Source organism: Podarcis bocagei, assembly GCF_964188305.1.
Source record: "Podarcis bocagei genome assembly, chromosome: 1".
Lineage (NCBI taxonomy): Eukaryota > Metazoa > Chordata > Lepidosauria > Squamata > Lacertidae > Podarcis > Podarcis bocagei.
The window spans coordinates 98615002-98640814 of NC_138125.1; the positions used below are offsets into that span (position 1 = coordinate 98615002).

The 25813-nt window shown below is 40.8% G+C and overlaps 1 protein-coding gene across 1 annotated transcript in view; it reads right to left on the reverse strand.

Annotated features, from left to right (window-relative positions):
- DPP10 (dipeptidyl peptidase like 10) overlaps positions 1–25813 on the reverse strand; it is a 584313-nt gene that overhangs the window by 505292 nt on the left and 53208 nt on the right. Inside the window, exons 2-3 of the mRNA XM_081199702.1 lie at positions 14845–14940; positions 11162–11567 (exon numbers count right to left, since the gene is read on the reverse strand). Coding sequence (XP_081055828.1) covers positions 11162–11221 — 60 coding nt within the window. The 5' untranslated portion in view covers positions 11222–11567; positions 14845–14940. The remainder of the gene's footprint in view (positions 1–11161; positions 11568–14844; positions 14941–25813) is intronic.

Genomic DNA, 25813 nt, shown 5'->3' on the forward strand with positions numbered 1-25813 from the left:
TTTTACCAGTTTTCATCCATTTTACTGATTCCAACTGTGGCTCTGGGCAAACCACTACCATTGTGAGAGTTGGTTGGGGTACTCTAACTTACACTAGTGTTTCACAACTGCTGGATGCCCCCCCCCTTCCTGGTGGCTCTCTCCAGAGTGCTTTAACCAGCTGTCAACCACCAAAGTCACCAAAATGCCCAAGCACTGAGGAGCAGGGTTGATGAGAATGGGTGGGTGCACTGTATGTGTAGAAAGGGGGTGGCTGTATGTAGGGTATGGCAGTGAATGTGCATTATCTTTGTGGGATGTATACATGTGGTGAGTGCACTGTGTGTCTAGCATGTGTGTGGATGTGCATGGTTATGGGTGTGATGTGTACCCACTTGGCCCTACCCATCACTGACTTGCAGCCTTCAGAGAGTTAGCCAGCTCTCGATGCAGCTCTTGGACTAAAAAGAAATAAAGGTTAGGGGCCCTCTTTGCTATACGGGAATGAACATAAACTGTTGTTGCCGTGCACTATCTATGTGGAGCTTTCACTGTGACATGTTTTCATACATGTTTTCTCAAATGATATTTCTCAACAGAGGAAAAAAATGTAAGATTAGAATTAGCCTACAGAAGAAAGCAAATAATAATAATATTTTAATGTAATAGCTGTTGTTCCTTCCTTCAGAGGAACTATAACAAGAATATTAAATCTTTTTCATAACTCTTTTGTACAGCTGGCAACTGCTCTGCATCCTTGGCAGAACAGAACCCTGCAAGGGGTACTTAACATATTATAATTTTAAATCGAATCATGCCCAAACTGCTCTGTTTTCTGCAAACATTTAAAACAGCGCTGAAAAACTCCTGACTCTTCTGAATAGTGGGAAATAGTACTCCTGGTGGTACCATTGGATTATTTATTCATGTTGCCATCACTATCCCATAGTGAAGTTATCCTATAGCCAAACCTGACTGGCTTTGGGGTGTTTTTAACATTATCCCATTCATTAGCCCTAGTCAGGGGTTCAAAAGACTACATGAGGGCTCAGACTATATAGCAAGCCTGACAATCGGTTGTGGTGCATGTGATGGCCCTAACCTAACTCTCCACATCCCTTGGCATGCTGGCTCCACCTCTCCTCTCCCGACATGTGCAATGAACAGATCTTGCTCAGCGAGTGAAAACTTCTGTAGTGTCTAAGCATGTTAGAATCTTCCTTCAGATCTTCACTCAAAGGCTGGAGGAGCAGTAGGGATTGGGGGTGCCTAGGGATACTGGGGGCATGGCCAGTGAATACACTCCTGCCCCCCTCCCTATGCATGCCTAAATAGAGGTACTGTATGCTCCCTAACAAAGCGGGATCACACATTTGACTAATCCAGAAAGGGAACAAAAGCAAGTGGGTTTGAGGTAGAAATTCTACCATGCCAAAAATCCTATTTTCTGTCTAAAAATTGAAATTGGAGTGTATTGAGTACAGCATAAACTTTATATGAGCAGATGTTGCAGACCTGCATAATGCATGCTAAACCTCTTGTGTTTAAGGCATTGTGCCCATCTTTCACCTTTGTAGACCACAGGCACCAGGTAGACATGGCTGGCATCAGCTCCTTAGCCCATGGGTATGCAATGTACTCATACATTTAAAATGTAGGCACATATAAGCAACACTGTTCGGTAATTTGTGCTCACTAAAGGCATGATGTGCGGAACAGCTTTGTGGGGCTGGGAGGAACCAAACCCATGACGACTGAAATAGAAGAATGGCTGGTGTTTGGAGAGTCATTTCATAAGTTCCATTAGAAAAGGCAATTATATATAGTCTCATACATTAGGCTTCTACAGATCACACAGGAACATAGTATCAATTTTTCTCAGTGGTAACAAGGATTTGTGAAAAGCAAATTTAGCTATGATTACATCCCAAGAAACTACTGACCTTGCTTTAAATAAGGTTTGTTACACCTTTTGTAAACATTTGGTGCCTACCTGCTTTAAAATAGCCTTTTTTCAACCATGCCATTAATCTAAAAGCTATTAATGACCAGGGCAATGCTCACAGAGCATGTAGTTCATGCCTAGGACAAGCAATTGCACACGGCCAGAGTAAAGATCCTTAAGTGCGCAAAAATTTCCAGTTATTTGACAGGGGTGAGGGGGGCTCACAGTGCTTTAGTCATTTTTAAAAAAAAGTAAATTGGAAATAGGTTTGCAAAAATAGCCAGGAAAGTTTAAAATACTCAAGCTTTACATTGACAAATGACATGATAGCAACTGGAAGATTAAAACAAAACAAAAAAATGCATTGTCAAAGTCCAACTAGTGTTGATCTATAAGGATTTGATCCTATTTCAGTTTGGATCCACTTAAGCGCATTACACTGCCAGTGGGACCATTTACATGCTCTTAAAATGCTAAATAGATTACAGTGTATTCATAGGATAAGGGTAGGAAGTTCAATATATTGCAGTATTGATCTCTGGTAGATTAGGTATAGCATAGCACTGGAAAGAGAGGCAATGGGAGTGAGCCAAGCTTTCAAGTTATTTACAGGCCATCTTTCCCTTCTCTAGGTGTCCCCTGTCTCATCTACTTTTACATACCATTTCTATTTTTGTGTTCCCAGTGATGTTTCTCTGCCATCTGAATGCAGTCAAGGACCACAGCACTCAATATAATCTCTATTTATTTATATCGAGTCCAACTCTAAAATACAAGAGATACTTGTATCATTTTGAAGATAGAAGGATTTCATGCATGGATGTGTCTGCATAGATAACGGTTTTACCATTTTCTCTTTTGAATTTTTTTAATGATGTCAGAGTCAGACATGGAGAACAATGTAAATACATCCCAGAATCTAATCACAACCTTCTTTTCCAAACTCTTTTTTTGAGTCCATTTAATTTTTAGATTCCAAGCCTTCGGGGAAAGCCCAGTGCCATAAAATTACTTTTCTACAGCACTTTGTAACCTGCAGTGCTCTCTAGAGCAAAAAAACAAAATTAAGATGGTGCCCCACATGCCTAGAATTCTGCCTCCTTTATCCTGAATCACCTTGTCCATGTGGGAAGAGCAGATGCTGTAGGGAAAATGAAAGACCAAAGGGTAGTGAAAGCCTTGATATAAAGATGCAGCCATGGCCGCCGCTGCTGCTGCTGCTAACTTGAATGGGGCTGGGCTGGGTCAGGGTTGCAGTAAGGTTGGAATCACATGGTTACACAGATGGGAGTTGCCATGACCAATCTGGCACTCCTGTAGCTACAACAGCCTTCTCCACCCTCATGCTGCTAGATGACGCTGCAGATGGGAAAGGAAGCCAAGGAATAAAGAGAAAGACGAAGGAAAGGTGAAGGAAAAGAAAGGTGAAAGGAGTGACATTCACTCATTTCCTCAACTCTAGCTCAGTTTTGTGGCCACATGTTTCATACACGCACCCCCATATTTGTTTCCTCCTCGTGGATGATTTTTAGACATCAGCTTAAAACGCAGTCATAGAATCCTAGAATCAGGGTTATAGAATCATAGAATAGTAGAGTTGGAAGGGACCACAAGGGCCATCCAGTCCAACCCTGCAATGTAGCAACCTTTTTGCCCAATGTGGAGCTCAAGAGATAAAGATTCTCATGCAGGGATGGGGAAGTTTTCTCAACCTAAGGGCCACACTCCTTTCCAGGCAGCCACATGCCAATGGTGAATGGAGCCGGAGGCAAATGTGGATAGAACTTCTACCTTTGTGTCCTAGGCTAGTTTTTCAACACCTTCTCACACCCCTCTCTGTTCTCTATGCAAGCAAGCAAGGGGTGCTATCAAAGAGACATTCCAGCCAGACAAAAACACTTAAGAGGAGTGCAAAGCAGGGATGGCAAAGGCTATGGCTTGGAAACAGGTCTAGGGTGTGATAGAGAGGCCAGAGAGCCACATTTCCCCCCACCCGGCCAGAGGATCTCTGCCTCTAGTTTAATATGCATATTAACAGACATCTTAATTTTATTGTTATGTTGTTTTTGGTTGTTTTGTTCAGTGCCCTATGATTGTATGGGATGAAGGGCAGCAACAAAATAATAATAATAATAAAATGCCACTGGCTCATGGCAATAAATGGGCATGTTTTGACCAGACCTGGTTAATGCCAACAAGAGATAAGCAAGACAAAATGACAGAGCAAGTAGGGGAAATGGAAGAACCGCAGGTGATTGTCACAGTCAGCCGTTTTAGTTAGAGAATGGCAGGCTGCCGATACTGAATGCTCAAGTCAATCCAATAATGTATGTGTTTATATGCTTGTTTCTTCTGACTGTGTAGCATGATCCTAGGTGCATTTACTCGGATGCAAGTTGCACTGTGTTCAGTGGTGCTCATCCCTTAGAAAGTGCACCTAGGATAGCAGCCTTAAATTCCGTGTTCCCAAGCGTGTAGGCACATTGCGGCACGTCTCTCACAATATTGTCTCACCTCTCAGAAAATTCTGCCTGACAAATGACATTATAGTGTGCAAGAGTCAGGTTTATGGATAGCATCACTGAGTAGAAGAAAAGTCTAATTATCCAATGCTGAAAATGCCGACAGGGAATTGCATCGCTGCTGGGACAAAATAGAGCGGTAAAGCCTATACAAGGCCATTAGAGTGCTAAGCGCTCAGACAGTCTTCCCATTTGATGTCATTAGCTCATATTAGTGATGTGTGACATTTGTTACACACTGTATAGAATAATTCTTAATGGACCAAGCAATCAGGCTATTTCTCAGATATTGACTTACATTATAGCACGGTACATTTTGGCAATGGTCTGCTCCAGTTTATTAAACAGCTGGAGTGGGGGGAAATGGTCATGTATTTCCAAAATGCTGTATACATTTAACTGATTTGCTCGTGCAAATCTTTGCATATAAAATAGAATTGTGGAGCTGAGAGGGAGAGGGGGAGAGAGACTGCATCCACTTCAGATATGCATATATACACTAGGGATGGGTAAATCTGTCAGTTTTTGTTTCTCTTTTTTCCAGTCTTGGGTTAAGGGCTTCACATTTCCACATTGGTCTGAATGATGCAATAATATCCACATCTGAATGCACCCTAAGAAAGCTGCAGTATCGCGTGGGCAGTTCGGCAATTCCACCCCACCAAATGGGCCACTACCGTAAGCGTCTGACTTATTTGGGGTAGGAGTGGATTTATTGCACAAGAATAATATTTAGCATTTGCTATTAATCACAATGTACCCACTTTCTTTGTGGTGTGTTCTCGAAGCTACCAACATGAGTTTGACCAAACTGCGGGAGGCAGTGGAAAACAGGAGTGCCTGGCGTGCTCTGGTCCATGGGGTCACGAAGAGTCGGACACAACTAAACAACTAAACAACAACAATGAAGGTGCAAGATCTGTGCAGAAGTGCTGCAGTCTGACACAAAGACAGAGACCAGATCTAAAGTGCATCCTATCATAACATCTGCTGAGCTGTGTTGGTATGAGAAGAAGCTTCCAAATTGCTGCCCTACCAGAACTTCAGACTCCGGTTCTGCTTAAAAATAAAATTGGTTTACAATCCAATCAGTTGCTTGCTTTCTTACTATCAGAAATATGCTAATAACTTTGGTACAGATTTTCTGAACTTGTACGCATACATGAGCCATAAACTTGTGGCATATATTGGGGGGGAAGAGTAGTCTTTATAATGCTTCTCCAGACAGCAGATTCTGCATTACCGGCTTTTTGCAGCTGCAGGTGAGTATTTCAAAGTAATTCATGTGCCTTTCCCAATGGATATTTTCTGATGTGCTGCTACAGTTCTATGCCATGCCCCTGTAGTCTAGCATTATTCCAGCTTGATTAGTGTTCCTCATATGCCTGGACTTATATGAAGCACTAATCACACATCCAGTTCCTGAAAGAAGGAACATTTTGGGGTGAGCTCAAGAGCTACCCAACCAAAGACGAAACAACAATGCATGGTGTTCAATAGCAACAGGAAAGTCTCCCAGCGCTACAAAATTAAAGATTCCAACACCAAAACAAGAAAAGTAGCTTAGTAAATTGCTCTAAGCACTCCCTATTCCAGGGTACCCCTTGATCACTTTCCTGCATGTAACACCAAGTCATATCCATTCACCAAGGGGTGTAAGGCAGAAAGCACCACCAGGAAAATGTCAAAAGTATGAAATGCACAAATCTTCATTGTGTTTTTTCCCCAGGTAAATTTAACACAAACAAGGTGGAAAATATTTCTACTATGCAGTGTTCACACTTTGTAAGATGTTATATATTCACACTTATATTATCAAGAGATTCAAAGTTGTTGAATTTATCAAGCCCAAGCTATTGAATTTTTTTTTAACAAGATGAGCAAAGCTTTAGCAGTTCTCTCCCTCTGTGACACAATCTTTCCATTTTGCCATTAGTAAAGCTACACGGTACACCCAACAGTGGTGAAATTCTGCGACAGGATCTAATTTACTTTCAGTGTTACAAGATGAGCCAACAGTGTAAAGAATAAAAACAAGTCATTTGCCCAAGGGGTCGCTTCTGAAGTCAAGGTTGTAATGAAAGAGAAATAAGGTGGGTATTTAGCATTCCCAGCTAGACCCTAAGAAGTTTTCTGTATTACAGATCTAAGTGAAAAATCATTAATTCAGAGAGCTGCTTAGCTCTCTGAGATTTGAAAGAGTTTCAGAAAATGCAGTAAAATGAATCTCAGTTAAGAGAGGGTTTCATTAGGAGGGTGGGAACTTTATCTAAAGTCAGCTGAAATGCTTTTGCATCCTCTCTCCTGTTTTCCTTGGAAGGAGACTTCACTGACAGAGTAGAGAATCCGAATGTTTTGGACTACAATTTCTATCACCAGTGACTATTGGAAATGCTGGCTGAGGTTATAATCCAAAACATCTGTAGGGCACCAGGCAAGAGAATGCTACCATAAAATGGCTGTTTAAAAAAGAAATAAAGAAACCCAGAGCCACACATTATTCTTCATGGAAATAAAATGAATTTTATTTATTGATGTTTAGAAAAAGTAAAAAAATGCCCATAGTTATGCCTTGTAGTGAGCCAGGCAAATGGCTCTAGCTGGTTCACCATGGCTTACCCTGTCTAGCAAAGGCACTGAGGCAAAATATTTTTCTTTGAATCATCTTCTAAGTTTAAGCTTCAAAAATTTTATATATAAAGTGCTGAGTTGACTCATGGGCCCTTTGTAAGTCAGGTTCCAACAAGTGTACTTTAGTTTGAAAAAGAGCTATGGGTCAGTTTCTTCAAAGCAGCAGTCACCAACATGGCAGATTATAAATACAACTGGGAAATGTGCAAATTAAGTGAGAGATGCAAACAAAATAACCCCAAATTACATTCAAAATGTCTTGCAATATTTGATCAAGGTTGCATATATTTCCTTTCGTCCAGTAACTACTCAGCCCTTGTAGTGTTCAATTACAGCTCAAACCACTCTCAGATCAGCTGCATCCAGCACCATTTTTAAGGGCTTCTATTCAGACTAACAGCAATCATATATTACAAAGCTGTTGAATAGCATAAAGTGGAGGTTTTTACTTTCAAAATATGGACCAAAATCTAGCCCCACGATTTGAGAACTGATCACAGTTTCATATTTTTGCAATACACAGGCATGAAAATTGGCAAATCAATCCACTGCCAGTCTGATACAGGTCTGTTTTGTCTGCACAAAAATATAGTTAATATAATAATCCGGTCTCAAGGTGCCTCCCAACAAAATGTATCCATAGTTTTATTAGGTGTCATGTTGCACTTTCAAACAATATATGCAACTGCCTGCCAGCCTTGCCACTGCGTAAGTAAAAGCAAAACTTCACCTTGTTCTAGTACTTGCTTTATAGTGCTACACAGGGGGAAATGATTATTCTTATAAAACATGGATCAAACCGGAAATTTCACTTGCAGTTCAAAGATTCTAATAATGACCTTTTTGTGGGAGGAAGATTGCTCTTGCTTTTCTTACAGTATTTCCATGAAATGGAAGATGCTATACAGTTGACTGAAGCTAATGAACATGCAAACATCTCCAAGACCACTGTGTTTCAGAAACATTGACTATGGCTTGTCTGTGGAAAGTGTGGCAACTTAAGATTTGAATTCATGCCATCCTCCTAAGTTGATCAGCCTTTGCTCATGCACTGTTTGCCAGAAGCCCGCAACCAGATTTTGCACTGAATGCTCTGTTGCCATGTTTTCTACCACTTTTGCCCCCTTTATCCTCCCCATCTGTGTTGGATGGAATGTGTGGAATGGAGGCTGCACCTGGGAGCTTGAAAAAGGTGAGAACACAGGGCACCGTGCACAGAATTGTGATGGTGACAGTCTCAGGATCACAATGGCACAGGACATCCATCTCACATGACTGCATATCATGATACACAAGGAATAATGATCATACATGTTTGGTACAGCTTTTCCAGAAACACTAGATGGTGGAGCCAGGGCAGAATCACTGCAGGCAGAACCCTGACAGGAAAAGGAAGAAGGCACCATGTATCTTCTAACTCTCAGCTCCAATGCTGTTGCAGATCCAGTTGTTCCATCAGCAATTCAGGCCCCGACAGACAGCAAGCTACCCAGAATTCATGTTCATCATGGCCAATGCCTATCTTCTCTCCGTTTCATTTTGGATACAATCCTAATTCCCGCTGCACCCCAGTCGGATTCCACTAAAAGGTACTACAACAAAACCTTTTCACAGTGCCCAGTAGCATGCCAGACACCCCAGCTTGTAGATTGTACACCTACAAAGGCTGCATTCCTATCCCTGCTTGCCTGGGAGTAAGCCCCCTTGAATTCAATAGGTTTATTTCCAAACAGACGTGTTTAGGATTGCAGCCTAGACTATTAAGCTACCCCATGTACAATTTTAATGTTTTTGTCACTGTCTCGCAGTACATTCCAGCTGATTGCTGAAAAAAGGGATTAGCACTTCCTCCCTACCCCCAATTTCTTTTAGAAACACTACGTCTAAGAAAACATGCTAAAGAGCTGGTGTTTTTTCAACTACTGAAGCATATTGTATCCCAACTTCATATTTATGTCAGCTTCTGCTACCATTTCCTTAGCACTGCAGTATCTTGAAATGTTTTCAAAGCACATAATACACCTGACATCATAAAGAGAGTGCAAAATATCAAAAGGTTTATCTTGGGCATTGTTATTCTTATGACAGCTGTAGCACAAAGGGTCCATGGCTAAACACAATTCGCTGGTGTTATTTCTTCTCTCCCCCGCTCGCTCGTTCGCTCACACACACACACATATTGACCAATCTGGGTTTTTAATGTGACACTAACATTTTTGTGCTTTCTTCCTGGCATGTGGTCAAGTGCATTTAATAACTGCTGCCAACAGTGAAAAAAATAGTTTCAGCTGTAGCAGATATGATACAGGTCCCATACTGCATTGCACAGCCTTCGTTTAGTACTCACAGGGTTAGGACTGCAGATCCTTAAGATGAGTGGAGGGTGACTTTATCTTAACTGCAGTATGATCAGTTTAAATGCAATTCATAGGATTTTGCTTACCTTCATACGCAAACATGAAATAAGTGGTCATTTAGTTTCTATAGATACCATTACAACTTGTGTGGCTGATCATTACAATCTTGTGAGAAACACATACCTTACGAATTACTCTTCGGAAATGTAGCCCATTTACACACACAAGAAGATTAAAGCTGAAATCCTATGCACACTTACCTAGGAGTGAGCCCCAGTGAACTCACCTGGGATTTGTACTGTATAGGATTTTATTATGTTTCCTATATTGTGTCCAAAACAACTAACAAAGCTAAATTTGTTTTAGAAACTAGTTTCGTTGTAACCGTACTTTACATCATTCAACTCTTTAAAGAGCCTAGATCCTCACTGTTCATAATAATGCAAGAAGCCGCTGGATTTTGCCATATCACAGGGTGCCCAGCTGTGTGCACATTTACTTGCAAGTATGGCTACCGTCCTTCAGATACTTATTTGGGAGTAAGTATCACTGAATGCAAATTGCATAGGGTTACACTCCATGTCCCACTGCATTCAGTAGAATGTAGTTCCAAGTAAGACTGAGCCTGATTGCAGCTATAGCATTTTTATGCCCCTTCTGGCAGAATTTCAAACTTGGCATTCCATGTTGTGCTCTATATGGTCTTTCATATATATTGCTAAATATATAAAATACCTGCTTGTGATAGAATGACTCCATAATACAGCCCAGAAAATAGCATTATGCAGGGCTCCCATACACACATGTAATTGTAATGTAAAGGAAATAGATTAAGAAATCCTTACACCACCAAAAAGTCTGTGCCTTGCCTGAAAAGTTATTTTCACTGCTATACATTTACCTTACTGTAAAGGGTAGATAAGTTTATACAGAAACCACTGCAGTCCTTCTGTCAGCCCTTTTCACTGTAATATTAGCAATGTCTATCATTTGCCACACATCGAATATGTATGCATGTGGCTCAAATGCAGAGTAAGGAGAACACAAAATGATGAGAGAGCTTATTTCATGTTGTTATTAGATCAATCCACGTCAGTCAAGACTGTTCACAGAATGACAGGGCCATCAATAAAAGTTCAGCTTTCCACAATATCTCTAGGCTATCCCAGCCACCAAAAACATTTTCAATTAACAAGCCAACAGCAAGCCAACTATACTCTATTTCATTTCAACTTGGCTCACATATCTATTCATACAACTGATCTGACCTTACCATTACAATGATTGACAAGAATTCAAAATCCCAGTGCCTGGAGCATTCCATACAGTACTCAGAGAACACAAGAAACTAATGGGAAAAAATCAAACAGGTTGCTAACTGTGTGTGTGGTGTTTTCCTTGGCTGTTTTGCCCCTCATTGTAGAAAGTACTGCCAAGCCTACCAAACTTGCTAATCATTATAACCCATTGCTAATATTTAAACTTAGAAAGCTCACCAACTTAGCTATCCTAAGTGAAAACTAGAAATAAGAATGCAAGCATTATTCAAAAAATGCAGAATCAAAAGATTCAATACTCTTCTTATCATCCACAAGCAATCAAAATTAGTCAAGCAAATATGTCAGAGTTTCTTAAATATGCAAAATAATGAACACCACATATTCCTATATATATGCACAAAGAGAGAGATGCACACACAATTTGCAACAATAATGAATTTTCCATACCTTGATCGTCTTGGATGACTGGCATTTGACGTGATGGGACACTGTTGCAGTTTGGTTCATGTTTCAGCACCCAGGATAGCGCACAATTCCACAATGAGTTATGGAGCAAATGGCTAGAAATCCGTCCTTCTCGCTCAGACTTCTGCTGTTGCTCTCTCTCTTTCTTTCTCTCTCTCTCCCCTCCTACGAGTGCTTATGGCTCTAGAGGCTGGGATGCTGTCAGATTTGTACAAGTCTGAATCTCAGCCTTAAACTCGAGTATTCATTTGATTCATCGTTCTTCAGGTTCCTGAAGCCTCTGCACACAGAGAGCTCAAATGCTGCTTCCATTCACTTGCACTGCACCTCTCCAGCACTGAGAATGTGACAGCTCCTCAGCGCAGCCAATGATCTCGACTCACCAACCCTTTGAAAAGAACAGAATACCAGCAAACTGCATCAGTATTTACTGCAGCCCAGCATACTCTCTCCTTCCTTGAAATTAATCTAACTCAGGGGGTAATTACAGATTAGCCTTCAAATCCTAACTGCACAAACACAACGCACCACAGCCACATACATACATACATACAATTTCAGTGTTATCAATTAATTTCAGTTTCCTGAGGTGGTGCTTGGAAAAGTAGCTGAAATATATGCAGACAATGAGACATCCCATCCAGATGCTTGCATCAAAACTCCCTCCTAAATCTGAAAGGAACCACCTGTTCTTTAGTCACACCATACACATTCCTGTGTTGAAATGGCCACATCCCTTGACATTAGGTTAGTACCTGGACTGTATTTTACTACAGAGTTCTCAAGTTAAAATGGGATGCTGATATTTTATACCTTTGATCCTTTTCAAGTAGGTATAAGGGTTACACTATGCAGAATCAGATCAAATCCCTGCAGTAGTTCTCCATTTCTCTTACAAGGGCTACAACAACATGACTGACTTTCTTGTGGTCATTTTCTACAGTTCCTATGGTGCACAGAAATGCACCAAAAATGAGGCAGCTGTATTTGTAGACATGACAATCAATGCCACATATGCTGAGGTGTAAGTATGAACATGACAAACAGAGACAAAGGGAGAGGGACAGTATAGTTTATTGTTGACATTGTTTCTCTTGTAATGCTCTTCACTGAGCTAAATCAAGTCAAATATCTTGATTTTCAACTTCATGAAAATCAGGTAAACCAGCTCATTCCTGCTTTATGCACTGAGGTTGCCTTCATTTGATGCACTTATTTTCTTGATATCACATGCTCAGCTCATCACAATGGGTGATATGAAATATGAGTCATATTCAGAGCAGACTCTGCTTTGAATATGACTTAGTCAGATTATCACCCAACATCTACAAGGATGATCTTGAATATTAATGTTTTCTATTATGCATACAGTCATCCATATCTATACATGAGACATTCAATGAATGGGAATGTTGATGTAAATATTTTATCCATGCTAATCATCAGGTGAAGATGTAGGAATAAATAAGAAATTCTGTTGCCCATTTAGTAAAATCGAATGTTATTACCCTTTTCTGTCATGAGCAAAAGAAATGTGGCAGAACAGCCTCAGCTTTGTTTATATACATGGTGGCCATGCTTTTAAAGCCCAGAGGTCTCCTGTGCCTTGGGAGGTTGATGATGTCATTGCATGCCACGCTAATAGCTCTAAGGGCAAGACCTATCATAGCCTCACAACTTAACAGAAATCAGCTTTTTGTAAACTGCTTTGAGACTTTGTTGCACTCAAGTGGTAAAGAAACCTCGTGGAAATTTTAAAAAAAAAAGAAATTTAAAGAAATCAATGATCTGTTAATGGATTCTGATATGTCCTGCTCATGATTCAATTCAACCCGTAACATGAACTGTATATTTTGGAGCAGATTCCATTTGTACAGAATTTGGCTGCATTTCTCCCTGGCAAAGTGACATAATTCACTTTGGTAACATGTCACTCACTACTGCCATTTGTAATGCCAGCACTAAACATGGCAGATATGTCAAAGCAGAATGGACCGTTGTGTGTGTAAATGTGTGTGCTTGCGGTAGCCTATACAAAAACAGACAACCTGAGAAACAAAACCTACATTTTCCATATCACTTCTGTGAGAAATTACATGTCACATCCTATGAGGCTGTGCCTATGCTGGAACCTTAACTAGTACAGGCTAATAATACTATATAGTGTTTGTTTGTTATTATGGTATGCATTTTTTGTGTTTTTGTATTGTAAGCCACCCTGCAATCTTCGGGTAAAGGACAGTATAGAAAAGTTGTAGTAGTAGTAGTAGTAATAATAATAATAATAATAATACAAGCATGCTGATTTCCTGAAAACATGAGTCCAAGCAGGGCTGTGTCTGGATTCAAGAGGAATTGATAAAAGAGTTCCCACAGGAAAACCTAGCTCAAGGATGAAGAGCTGCCTAAAGGCACTTTCACGTGTACTAACAGGAAGAGCAGTCTAGAGCAAAAGTCTGCCCAGTTCCAATGAGTCCATTTGCAAGAGGTTTGACCAGTCCTGAGGATCAATGAGGAAAATTCCAGGCAGGTGGATGAGCAAACAGAGAGATCCAAGGGTGAGCAGACATGGATGGAGTAAACTGCAGGAAGTTAATCATACGTGTCCTTGCCTTTGCCCCCAAGAAGAGATAATGGCTAAATGCTTTCCCCCTGAACTAGAAAAAACATCATTTCATATTTAACAAACTGTGGCACACAGTATTTGAAGCTAATGAAATTCATTGCTAAGAGTTTGAGGAGGACTAAATATGCACTGAATTTTATGAGACCCAATAAGAACTTTATTGGAGTCTTTATGTCTTGTTTCATGCTTTGGCAAAAACCAATTTTCTGTGCAAATTTCCCCAAAAAGGCACCTAAATTAGACACCTTGAAGCTGTCAAATAAAATCCTTCTTTAGACAACAAGAGATGAGTGGGAGGGGGAGCAGACAAAGACATACAGCGTGATCAATAACTTGCTGGCATTGTGTTTGGATGGACTTCTACAAAATGTTAATTTATCTGTCCCTAGGAGGCATAAATTTCACTGATTAACCTCTCAGTCTTATTTTATCTGACCTAATTATAATATAAGCCTAACAAGGGGTCTCAAGAATGATAATGACTCTTTAAGTGGATCATTTATCAAGATAAGACATCATAGGGACAACTCCAATCAATAGGATGGGATTCCATAAAACGCTGCCTAAAATTCTCTGCAGGGCTGTTGTGGCGCTCACTCTTTGGATAAATGCCATCCACTTCTAGTCCTTTCTTTCTTTAATGCAACTTTTAATCCTTCATAGTGCTTGTAATCCTCTTTGGTAACTGGCCGCTTAACTAAATTCAGTTCTTCTTAGCGCTGCACCTCGCTTGTTGCCTGCTAATGTGCATATTTGCCGTTGGCTTGTTCCAGAAGGAGGAAGAGGACAGATTGAAAAAAACGTATCATAGCCTTCAGGGTGCAACTAAATAACAAAGTGGATTCCAAAAATGTACTGGAGAGCATACAAAAGCCATGGACAGCTGCCTAGATTTCACATTACAGTACAGAGGAGGAAATCATAATGATGGCTCTCCTCCTCCCAACAGCCCTAACAGGAACATAGGAAGCTGCATATCCTCAGACCATTGGGTCCATTTAGCAGTGGATCTGCAGGCAGGGTGCTCTCCCAGCCCTACCTGGAGATGCAAGGGATTGAACTGGGTTCCTTCTGCATGCAAGGCAGCTGCTCCACCACTGAGCTATGGCACCTCCCAAACAGAAGCTCGATCATCCTGGAAGAAGGGCAGAATTGAAATACAATTAATTAATCGATCAATAAATCATCAAACAATCTGCTTCCTTTGAAGACAGAAAAATCTTTAAAGAACTCCCATAAGTCCAGAGGACAGCATCACCAAAACTTACGTTGTTCAAAGCCCTGCAGTTAAAACACATCAACAGCAACTGCAGGACACTAATACCATCATTGCAGCCATCTAATTAGAGAGACTATTCCCTGCAGCACTTGATCGTTATTCAGATCTCTCAGTACCCTGCTGTTAATACTCTAATTCCCAGTATTGTTCCCTTGCCACACATATTTGCCTCAGCCTTACTTCCAAAGCCTTATGTTCTTCCTTACCAGCACTGCCAAAGTCAAATTTTTCAAATTATGATGCATCTAATGGATGTGATAGCAAAAGAGATGAGCAAACCAATATACTAAAATTTTGATAGGCAAGGAGCACTCAAGGGACGATCCCAATTGCTATTTTGCTTTCCTTCGACAAAATGCTCTCAGGCAGTTTTTTTTTCTTTTATTGCTTCTTATACGCTCTGTGAGCTGGACCATGGACTTACTAAACACTAGCAGCTACTGATATCAACTGATCATATTCTAATTAGAAGGGGTAGCAATAAGCTTTTATGAACAAGTGCAAGGCAGATTTCTGAGTGATTGGTAACCCCGTCCAATGGCAAAGAGCAAAACCTCAGAATCTTGACTAGTGTTAGAAATTGGGGGGGGGGTGGACAAGTTTTGATCCTACATAAAGTAAAGGTAAAGGTACCCCTGCCCGTACGGGCCAGTCTTGACAGACTCTAGGGTTGTGCATTCATCTCACTCTAGAGGCCGGGAGCCAGCGCTGTCCACAGACACTTCCGGGTCACGTGGCCAGCGTGACGAAGCTGCGCCGGCAAACTGGCACCAGAGCAGCACACGGAAGCGCCATTTACCTTCCCGCTATAAAGCAGTACCTATTTATCTACTTGCACTTAAGTGTGCTTTCGAACTGCTAGGTGGGCAGGAGCTGGGACCGAATGACGGGAGCTCACCCCGCCACAGGGATTCGAACTGCCAACCATGCGATCGGCAAGTCCTAGGCGCTGAGGTTTTACCCACAGCGCCACTCGCGTCCCTACATGGGGGGGGGGGCAAAAGAAAATGGTATTGTTTCTACTTTACATTCCTTCAGATCTAGACTCACAGTTCTAATCATGAGAGGGTAAAGTAGGAAATAGGAAGGCCAAATTATAATTTTTTAAAAAAAGTTGAAGTGTGTTAATTAAGAAAAAATTAAAACACTCACAAAGTTTTTAAGGTTGGTTCTGCTCATATCACATCATGGAGTACCTCACAAGAAGTGGCAATGAAAGTAACCATCATCTAGCCTCCCCTGTTGCCAGTGGAGCAGTATACTCCATAACCCAAATACAGTGACATGCAAAAAAACAGAAGACCATAGTATACAAGTACTAAGATGACAGCATGCCACAAGAGAAGAGCAAAAGGAATGAAGTTTTACATGCCATGGATATATGTAAGACAACAAATAAGATTATTCCCAATGGATATGTTAAAGGCAGGCTACCACACATACACACACACTTGGCAGATCACCAGAAGGCGGGATACAGAAGGCAGGATAGAAATTGAATAAATAAATTAAAATATAATATTTTATATGTTATTTTGTAAACTGCTTGGCGAATGTCTCAGTGGTAAGTGGTGTGAGTGGGTGTAAGAGCGATTTATTAAAATGACACTTATCTGAGCTCTCCATAACACAACAAAGAGCATGCAGAGACCATTTATTTTGTCTGTCTGTTAAGTTATCCTGCCTTTTATCTATCAAACAAATGACCTTGTGATTTGATGGACTGCTTGTACATGTGACTACAGGGAAACACAGTACTTTTTAAAAGTGTCAGCTCAGTAAAATTTCTTAATTTGTCTTTTCCTTGTGGCTCCCAAACAGATGACTACTATTTTTTAAAAAACAAACACATAGATAAATAGGATCATACACTAGATTATGTTTGTAAGAAAAGCAAAATAAATTTGAGCCAGTTGCTTAAAACTGGCTTCATGATGTTTAACTTCAACCAATATTGAGGGGAGGGAAATAATGTAGCACTCTGACCCACTAGAAGAATTAAGTGGGGTGGGGGAGAAAGAGAAATGGTTTAGATCCTTCCTCACTAAAAGATATACTGTCACCCACACATCTCACTAAGTGTTTGATGCTTTGATCAGAAAATATTCATGGTACTCGGTACAATTCTAAGGTTTTCTCACATTATGCATTTCCACATTAAGCTTTTTAGTAATTGTGTTTCATAAACACTAGGGCATCATGAAGCTATGCCATTATCTAAGCACTTGAGGTTATTTTAATTTCAGCAAACCCTTATTTACACCAATCACCTATAGTTAGATTCTTCTTTATAGCTCTATTCAGGTGTTATAATTCGCCAGGTGAGTAGCATTGAGGGGGGAGTGCAGGGGTGAATGCCTGAAACTCCACCCTGGTCCCATTGTCCTCCACAAGTTGATTGTCTGAAGTGGGAGGAGCCGCTGGTATTTATGGAGACTATCAGCATGGTTCTGAATGCCCTTCTGACAGCACAGGAGACACTCTGCTTCAGAGATTGATTCTGCAACTCATAGAGGGTGATGGAGATGAGATACAGCTTAGCACACACATCTGTGCTCCTACACACATGGTGGTACTCATGTGGGGGATTGCAGCACCTGAACAAATCTAACTTCTGCATGCTTTGTGTCATACAGCACATTGTTGGCCTCTTCAACCCATTGCAACAGAACATTCATAGTGGAAAAGAATCCAAAACAATGAACCAAATTTCATGTAAGAGATGAGCTGCTACCAATATTTAAGGCACTCCTACATTTCCAAGCTATCGCGAATGGCCAAAATATAAAAATGACAAAAGAGGTCATTCTGTTTATAGCTTTCTATACTTCTTTCAACAGCTAAGTTTAACTAATATGGGTGACAATGGGACCAACACATTATTAAGTAGCATGGCAGCATTCCTTATCCACCATAAAATGAATGGGAAAAAATAGGTGGGGCAGAAAGAGAGAAATAATGTGTAGAATTTTTTGGTCATTTCTCCTCTCCTCCTTCCTGATTTCCACATGTTCCTTACATGGTAAGTGGGGGGATGCTGAGCAAAACAATGCCACTTTCCAAAAGCTCTCAAGGTGTGATGCTGGCCTTTCCCATAACCCTTTCCTTGGGCCTCAGGTTGTTCGCTCCCCTTCTCGTTCAGCCCTGAGAGAACTGCACAAGCTTGTCTTGAAGATGATCATAGAATGTCACATCCATTCCCTACACATAAGGGACCCTGGCGATAGATTCAAGGCAGGTCACTTGCTCCCATTTGCCAACCTCAGCTGTGAGTGTTTGCTGACCAAGGACTACAGCCCTGTGTGCATTGTTCTATATGACAGAGATTTTCTCTGGCAGTGTGTTTGTATAACCCTCAGCCCATGACAGTTTCGAGTGTCTACTGAGGCAGCATAGGAACTTTGATTAACTACAAAATTATAAGATGAAGTTTGCCTTTTTGACAGAAACATTGGGCCCTTGAGAAAGGCAATACCTCTGGACCTTTAAGACATGCACCATTCCACTGCCAGTTAGAGAAGGGCTCAACTAGCACAGAAGACATCTCTCCAACCTTTCTGAACAAAATTGATCAAGACAGCATTAAGGACTGTTAAGAGGGCAACAGGACCCAAAAAAGGAAGATTTTGTATAAAGAGTGGGGTAGATAATTGGGGGAAGGGATCAGGCATGGAGAACTTGTGGTGCTCTAGCTGTGGTTAGACCCCACTTTCCATCAGCCCCATCAATGTGGACAATGTTCAGGAATGATAGAAGTTGTCACTGAGCAACATCTGGAGGACCACAGGTCTCCCATTCCGCCTTTAAACAATATCAGCAACCACAATGGCAGAGGGTGCAGCACAAACAGACCTCCTATATCCAAGTTCATATTAACATACAAATGCTGCCTAATTAAAAACAAACACTGGGTTATGTCCAGAGAAACTCCAGGGGAGTTAGCCTTATGCAAGGGTACTTTCCCATTGCCACCTTCACGCTTCAGCCCCCATTGCCCTCAAAGCCTGAATAAAACTAACTCTTGAAGGTGCTCTCCAGAATGTCATGGAATGGGACATGGGAGGCTGCAACAGGAGAAGAGAATCAACAGAAGTGGGAAGTGTGTTAGATAACTTGGGATCAAACATATTAACTAAAACTAGGGTTAATTTATTTTACATCTTTTGTTGAGGGCTGCATGTAGAGGCCCATCATGGTACCAACCCAACTCATTATGCTGCCCCAATTTTCCAGTAACTATTCCAGCAAATGGTTTTAAATTTGGAAAGGCAGCATACAAATAACATGACTGACTGATTGATGGGATTTCCAGCAGCTAGAAATCCCAAATGTGAAGGGTGCTATTGCGTTCAGGTCCTGCTTGTGGAATTCCCAAAAGGCACCTGGCTGGTCACTGTGTGAACAGAATGTCAAGCCAGATGGGCCTATGCATGGCCTGATGCAACAGACTTCTTCTTATGTTGTTATGTAACATAGTCACATCCAGGATATGCTACAATGTTTTGTTAAGGGAGTATAACTTGTTAGTTAAATTATCCAATTTAACTAATGGAGGGGGGGGGATACCCTTTTCTTCCTAAGAAACGCATACAAACAAAATCCAGAAAACCTTTTGCAGAGCTGCAGAGCTGTTAGGAAGCCCACAAGCTAGATGGAACAGGAGTAAATGTCCTGAAGCTGGAAATATTACTCAACTCTAGCTAATTCTAATTCAAATGGTCTTCACCAGTGGTCCTAAAAATAAAAAACAAATGTGAAACCTGCTAATGGATGCTGGTCATACAACCAGGATTCTTTCTTTCTCTTCTGCTTTTAGTGAAACAGATATTTACAGTCAGTTCTGGAGAAATGTTCCCTTGGTCTGCCAATGTAATAAAATAGTTTATCTGGGAGTTTTCCACAACCACTTTGACTTTAAAATACATTTTTTTCAATATTTGCTGGTGGGTTGTATTTTTTATTTCAGGTCAACACCTTCTGATATATGTTCGGTGTCGTACAAACAGGGAGGGGGGAAATGACAGGTATTTATAGTTAGCATGGGAAGAGGGTATTCCCTTGCAATATATATAGAAAACATAAGCGGTATATTTGGGATCCAGACGCAAACACACCACCTCAGCCTTATATTCCAAATTTACCATTTATGTTGCTGGGAAATGAAAGTCAATCTGATGGAAAAGCCTGGGTGGCAGGTGGGGGAAGGATTATAAAATCTCACTACTTTACAAGTAAATATAATTGTTTGTCCTTCCACAGACCTGTTTTCTTCACTGGTTTTCAATTGGTGGGTTGGGGACTCATAAATAGGCAGTGTCCCAAATTTAGGTGTGTCAAAGCAGTAGATTCAATGGCATTTTCATTTCTTTCGATTTTGTTTGAAGGAGTGGGGTAGACACACAGATCCAAAACAAAGGAAGACAGAACTACAGTGGTGCCTCACAAGACGAAATTAATCCGTTCCGCGAGTCTCTTCGTCTTGCGGTTTTTTCGTCTTGCGAAGCACGGCTATTAGCGGCTTAGCGGCTATAAGCGGCTATTAGCGGCTATTAGCGGCTTTAAGAAAAAGGAAACAAACTTGCAAGAAATCGCAAGACGTTTCGTCTTGCGAAGCAAGCCCATAGGGAAATTCGTCTTGCGGAATGACTCAAAAAATGGAAAACTCTTTCGTCTTGCGCGTTTTTCGTCTTGCGAGGCATTCGTCTTGCGAGGTACCACTGTAGTTTACTTTTCATTCTTGTATAGAAAGGGGAATTTTGTCTGGTCTATCGTGTCATGTAAGATTGGAAAGATGTAGACTTCTACACAAATGCATCTTGTCTCCCTACAGAGAAAAACAGAAAGATGACTATATGGCAAAACATTACAAACATGCCCTTGGATTGCTGTTGATGTCATCAATCAATAAACAACTGATTTGGGAGTGAGTTCCAGTTAAGGATGGGGCAGAAATTTGATTTTGTTTGCATTTTAATGGAATTTTACCTAATTCACACTTTCCAAACCAATACACAAACCAAAACATAGCTATCCTTTGAAATTCACACATCTTCACATTTTGTGCTACAGTTCTCTAATCAGCCAATGCATGCAAAAATTCACATGTTAGGGGGGAATGTGTATTAAAACGAATATATTCATGTGGGAGGGGAATACAAAAGTTCAAAATATTAGGGGAAAACTGCAAAAATGCTTATATTAGTTAAAACTGCATTAAAAATTGTGTTTACTGGGAGAAATATGCACTAAGATGCTAATTAATTTTCACAAGGAGCTTTAAAAAAAATGCTGAAGAAATATAGAGATCTGAATTTAAGATTGGAAAATAGGGAAAGCCAAATCTACAGTCCCAGAAAACTCAGTGTCACTAACTTCTGAATACAATATACATTGTACTGGACATGTATCTCGGTGACTCCAGAAAAAAAGACTGCAGCTTGTTGACAGACAAAACAGTAGACAGAATGTGAAAAAGAAACCTGCAGGATTTGTCACCTGCAGCAACCCCCAGTGCTAACTGAAGTTTTCTTTTGGCAGAAATATAATTTTAATTGGATTAGACATTATAGGCATATATAAGAAGGCAAGCTAAAGAGCACTGAGACACAACAGAAAGGTACAATTCAGGAAGTGGCTTGTAATTCCCTTGCCTCTGTTGGAAGAAAGTGGATTTACATTTCAGGACATTCAAGTTAAGGTGCTATGAATTGGCAGCCAGAGACTGTAGACAATCAACTGAGCTCATTGTCAGTTCAGTAGGAATGAGATGAATGAGAAGATATGAAAAAGAGAAATGTGCTTGGAAAACTAGCAAAAAAAAAAAGATAGTAATAATGGTCAACAGGATCTAAAATGTTGCAAAAATAGAAAGTTGAACTGCACCACACTTGAGTATGATAATATTAATATTTCCTCTTCCTGCCAAAAGCATTGCAATGGAATTGGATATCAGTTTTAAAAGATCTATGTAGGAACTAGGAGGAACTTCACATGACACAGGACATAACACTGACATAATTAACTCTTCATCTGTAAAATGGATGAAATATGGAATTACTACCTTGCAAGTCAATAAGGTTTATCACACCAATATATGAATTAGAAGAGTCCTCCTGGATCCAGTACAGTGGTAACTCGGGTTAAGTACTTAATTCGTTCTGGAGGTCCGTTCTTAACCTGAAACTGTTCTTAACCTGAAGCACCACTTTAGCTAATGGGGCCTCCCGCTGCTGCCGGGCCGCCAGAGCACAATTTCTGTTCCCATCCTGAAGCAAATTTCTTAACCCGAGGTACTGTTTCTGGGTTAGCGTAGTCTGTAACCTGAAGCGTCTGTAACCTGAAGCGTATGTAACCCGAGGTACCACTGTGCCATGTTTCCTACAGTGATCAGCCAGATGCCTTCAGGTGCCCCACAAGAAAAGGAAGAGTGAAATGATTTTTTCCTGTTTTCTGCCCCCCTGCCCCTCCCCCCTACAAAATGCTGTCTCTGAGTCTGGATGTAACTTATTGTAATCATAATTCATTGCCACTGGTGGTCTTATCCTCCTTGAATTTGTGCAAGCCTAACTATACATCCTATTGAATTCAATGGGGCCTGCTCCCAAGCAAACTGAGTTAGGAATGCAGCCTAATAGTGGCATCACCAGGAATAGACAATGTAGTGGAACAGTGACACATAACAACAGTGCCATCACTGATTATTGTGATGGTGCAAAATAAGGGCTATGTGATGCTGAGGTTGTGATAGTAATGTGGACACACAGGCAAGAGCACTGGCTTGCCTCTACCAGTGCCCCCCACCCATTCCTGACCACACCACCATTCTTCCCTGTCCCTGCACAGTGTTGGTAAGTGGCACAATGCTGCTGCTGGGAAGGTGGTGCCATGGTACTTCCCTACCATATTGGCTGCTCCTGGGCAATATCTCTGTGGAAAAGTACTTCCTTTCTTCTGTTCTGAATCTTTACATAATTCATATTTAATAGATTATACCAAGTTCCCAGCATACATAAATTTATGCACATCTACCACCACCACCCCACTATGCAGCTTTTTCTAAACTAAAAGTCCTCCAAGGACATATTTTTCCAGTTACTCCCTTATAAGTGCAAAGAACACTACAAAAGCACCACACAAATGTAAGCATTACTGTATTGCTATTTTATTTGCTAACATGGGTGGATTTGTAATCATGTACCTCCTGCAAGCGTCTCATCTTGTACTCTAGCAATATAAACCTATGCAAACACTTGACACCCAAGGAAAGTATGATTCAACCAAACTTGTGGGTTTATTTACCCCAATGGCTGGAGAGTTTTCACTTACATTAACACTGGCTGTTGCTTCAGATTTGTAGGTTTTGCCAGCCACACACAAATGTACACCAGCCCCCTTAACATATTGGTGTTTGATGGTGTTAGTCAACATCAAGGCTGGCTTACCAGTGCCATATTGTTATAGCTCTTCTGCATCCTGGCTACAAACCAGACTTACTAACGTGTGCATTTCAACAAACATGATTCAGCAAACTAGGTGGCTAAAATACCACTCAAAACAACTGAAGACTGCTTAGGTAGGTTTTCAAAAGCTCTCTGTTTCAGTGACCAAGATAAATTACACCACAGAAGCTCATTTTCTAAGTGTTCAAGCTGTCTTCCTTGCCCTCCTACTAGTATTCAAAAAGCAGAATGAAAAACCTTAAATCAAAGCCACAGCAAACACTTCCCCACCCCAAATTGAAACCATCTCTAGCTTTAAAACCCAAATGCCCAATTAAATGCAAGTGGAATGTAATTATTAGCATTCCTAAAGCAAAATAAAACCAAAACAACAAGAATATGTTAATTCAGCAACCTTAACGAAGAATCTCTATGGAGGTTCGTGGGAAGAAAAATATGATAAAATATGGTTATTCACTGAAACAATAAATGTCAGCTAAACCACAATTCATGTGAATTGCAATTTCCAACACAGTTCTTTGGCATTTTAACACAAGATAGTTGGGGCTGTTTAACTGTTCAGATAACCATATGAGTGTTGTCAACTTAACTTTCAATGAAAAACAAAGTTTCATTTCTTAGTCAAGCTGGTCATCCTAACCTGGCTGTAATGAGACCTTGCGGAATTCAACAGACTTTTTTTTTACTCCTAGCATATCTTGGTTCCACAGTGAACCTGAAAAGCACCTGCAGTTTGTGCCACTTCAAAATCAAAAAGCAAATTGATCAAGTATTACTTTTAATTCAGAGCATTCTGCTGGCTACGTAAAGAATGATAACCAACTGTGTATAAAGGACTTCCATGAGCAGAACATGACTCCCCCTTTCTCTCCTGACCCTGGAACAGCAAACAGGTACAATACCATGGTAAAGTTCTCAGTAAAGTTCTGGCCATTTTCAACCAGTATTTGGACTCCTCAGCAGCATCCTGCCATATCAGTAACAGCTTCCAGAACTACATATATGTATGCAATTTGAGACTTTTGCAGAACTATATACCCAGTTTGCAGAATCAGCTGAAGAGCGGCTAATGTCAATAAAAAAGTACTTAACCACAGAAAAAAAATCCAGAACGACATGCTTTCACCACCAGCAGTCAATTTATGCTCTGAGCCTAAAAGCGCCAAGCTGAAAGAGGCATGAAATCTACTTTGCATGTATTTCCTTTGAACATTATTAACGCTGAATATATGTGTCTTCCAAATCCATATCCTGTGGACTTCATCCCTACCTAACCCCACCTTGGCCTAGCGTCATTTTTCCAAATTAGAGTTGAAATGCATACAAGTTTGCCTTGAGATTGTGAATACTACTTTGACAGTGTGCTTACATGCAAGTCCTATTGAGTTAAATTAGGCTTACCCACAGAAAAAATAATGCATAGGAAATGTCTAACTAAAACTGAAAAATGCATTCAGTTCATTTGGCAACTTCCTTTTTATTTTATTGAATAGTGTGATAATGATCAGGTTGCACACAGGGTTGGTTCACAGATGCATGTTCTATTGCTTGATGGCTTCATAATCAAATAGAGCCATCAAACATCAGTGTCCCCCATCATATATTTGAGCAGCTAAGTGTAGAACCTGACATTTGTCCCTGCTGAAATTCATTTTGTTCTGGCCCAGTTCTCCAATCTGTTAAGGCCATCTTGAATTCTGGTTCTGCAATACCTACTCTTTCCAGTTTAGTGTCATCTGCAATTTTTATGAACATCCCCTCAATTCCTTCATCCACATCATTTATAAAGTCGTTGAACAACAGTGGGTCCTGGACAGAACCCAGCAGCACCTCACTGGTCGCTTTTTCCAGTTACTGCTGGGAATATTCCCTGCCTGAAACCGGGGAAAGTCACTGCCAGTTGATATAGACAATACTGTACTGAACTTGGTGGACCAATGATCTGACTTGATACAAGACCACTTCTTCTGCTCCTAAAAGTAGCATTTTAAAAAAATGTTAATAATTGTCAGGGGTTCAGGAGCAGAGGCAAGGGCAAGGGAGGAAACAGAGAGCGAGGGGGAGGAGGCAGAAGAAAAGATGAGTGATGACGACGACCCGAGATCTCCGAGTCTTTCCAGTGAATCAGAAGATTCACAGAAAGGAGCACCAGTGGTCAGGGCAAGGGGGGAGCCTAGGGGGACACCCCAGGAAGATAGAGCCAGAGGGGACTCAGAGGAGAGCAGTTGGAAATCGGGACCAGCGTCACAGCCAGAGAGCAGGGAAGAGGA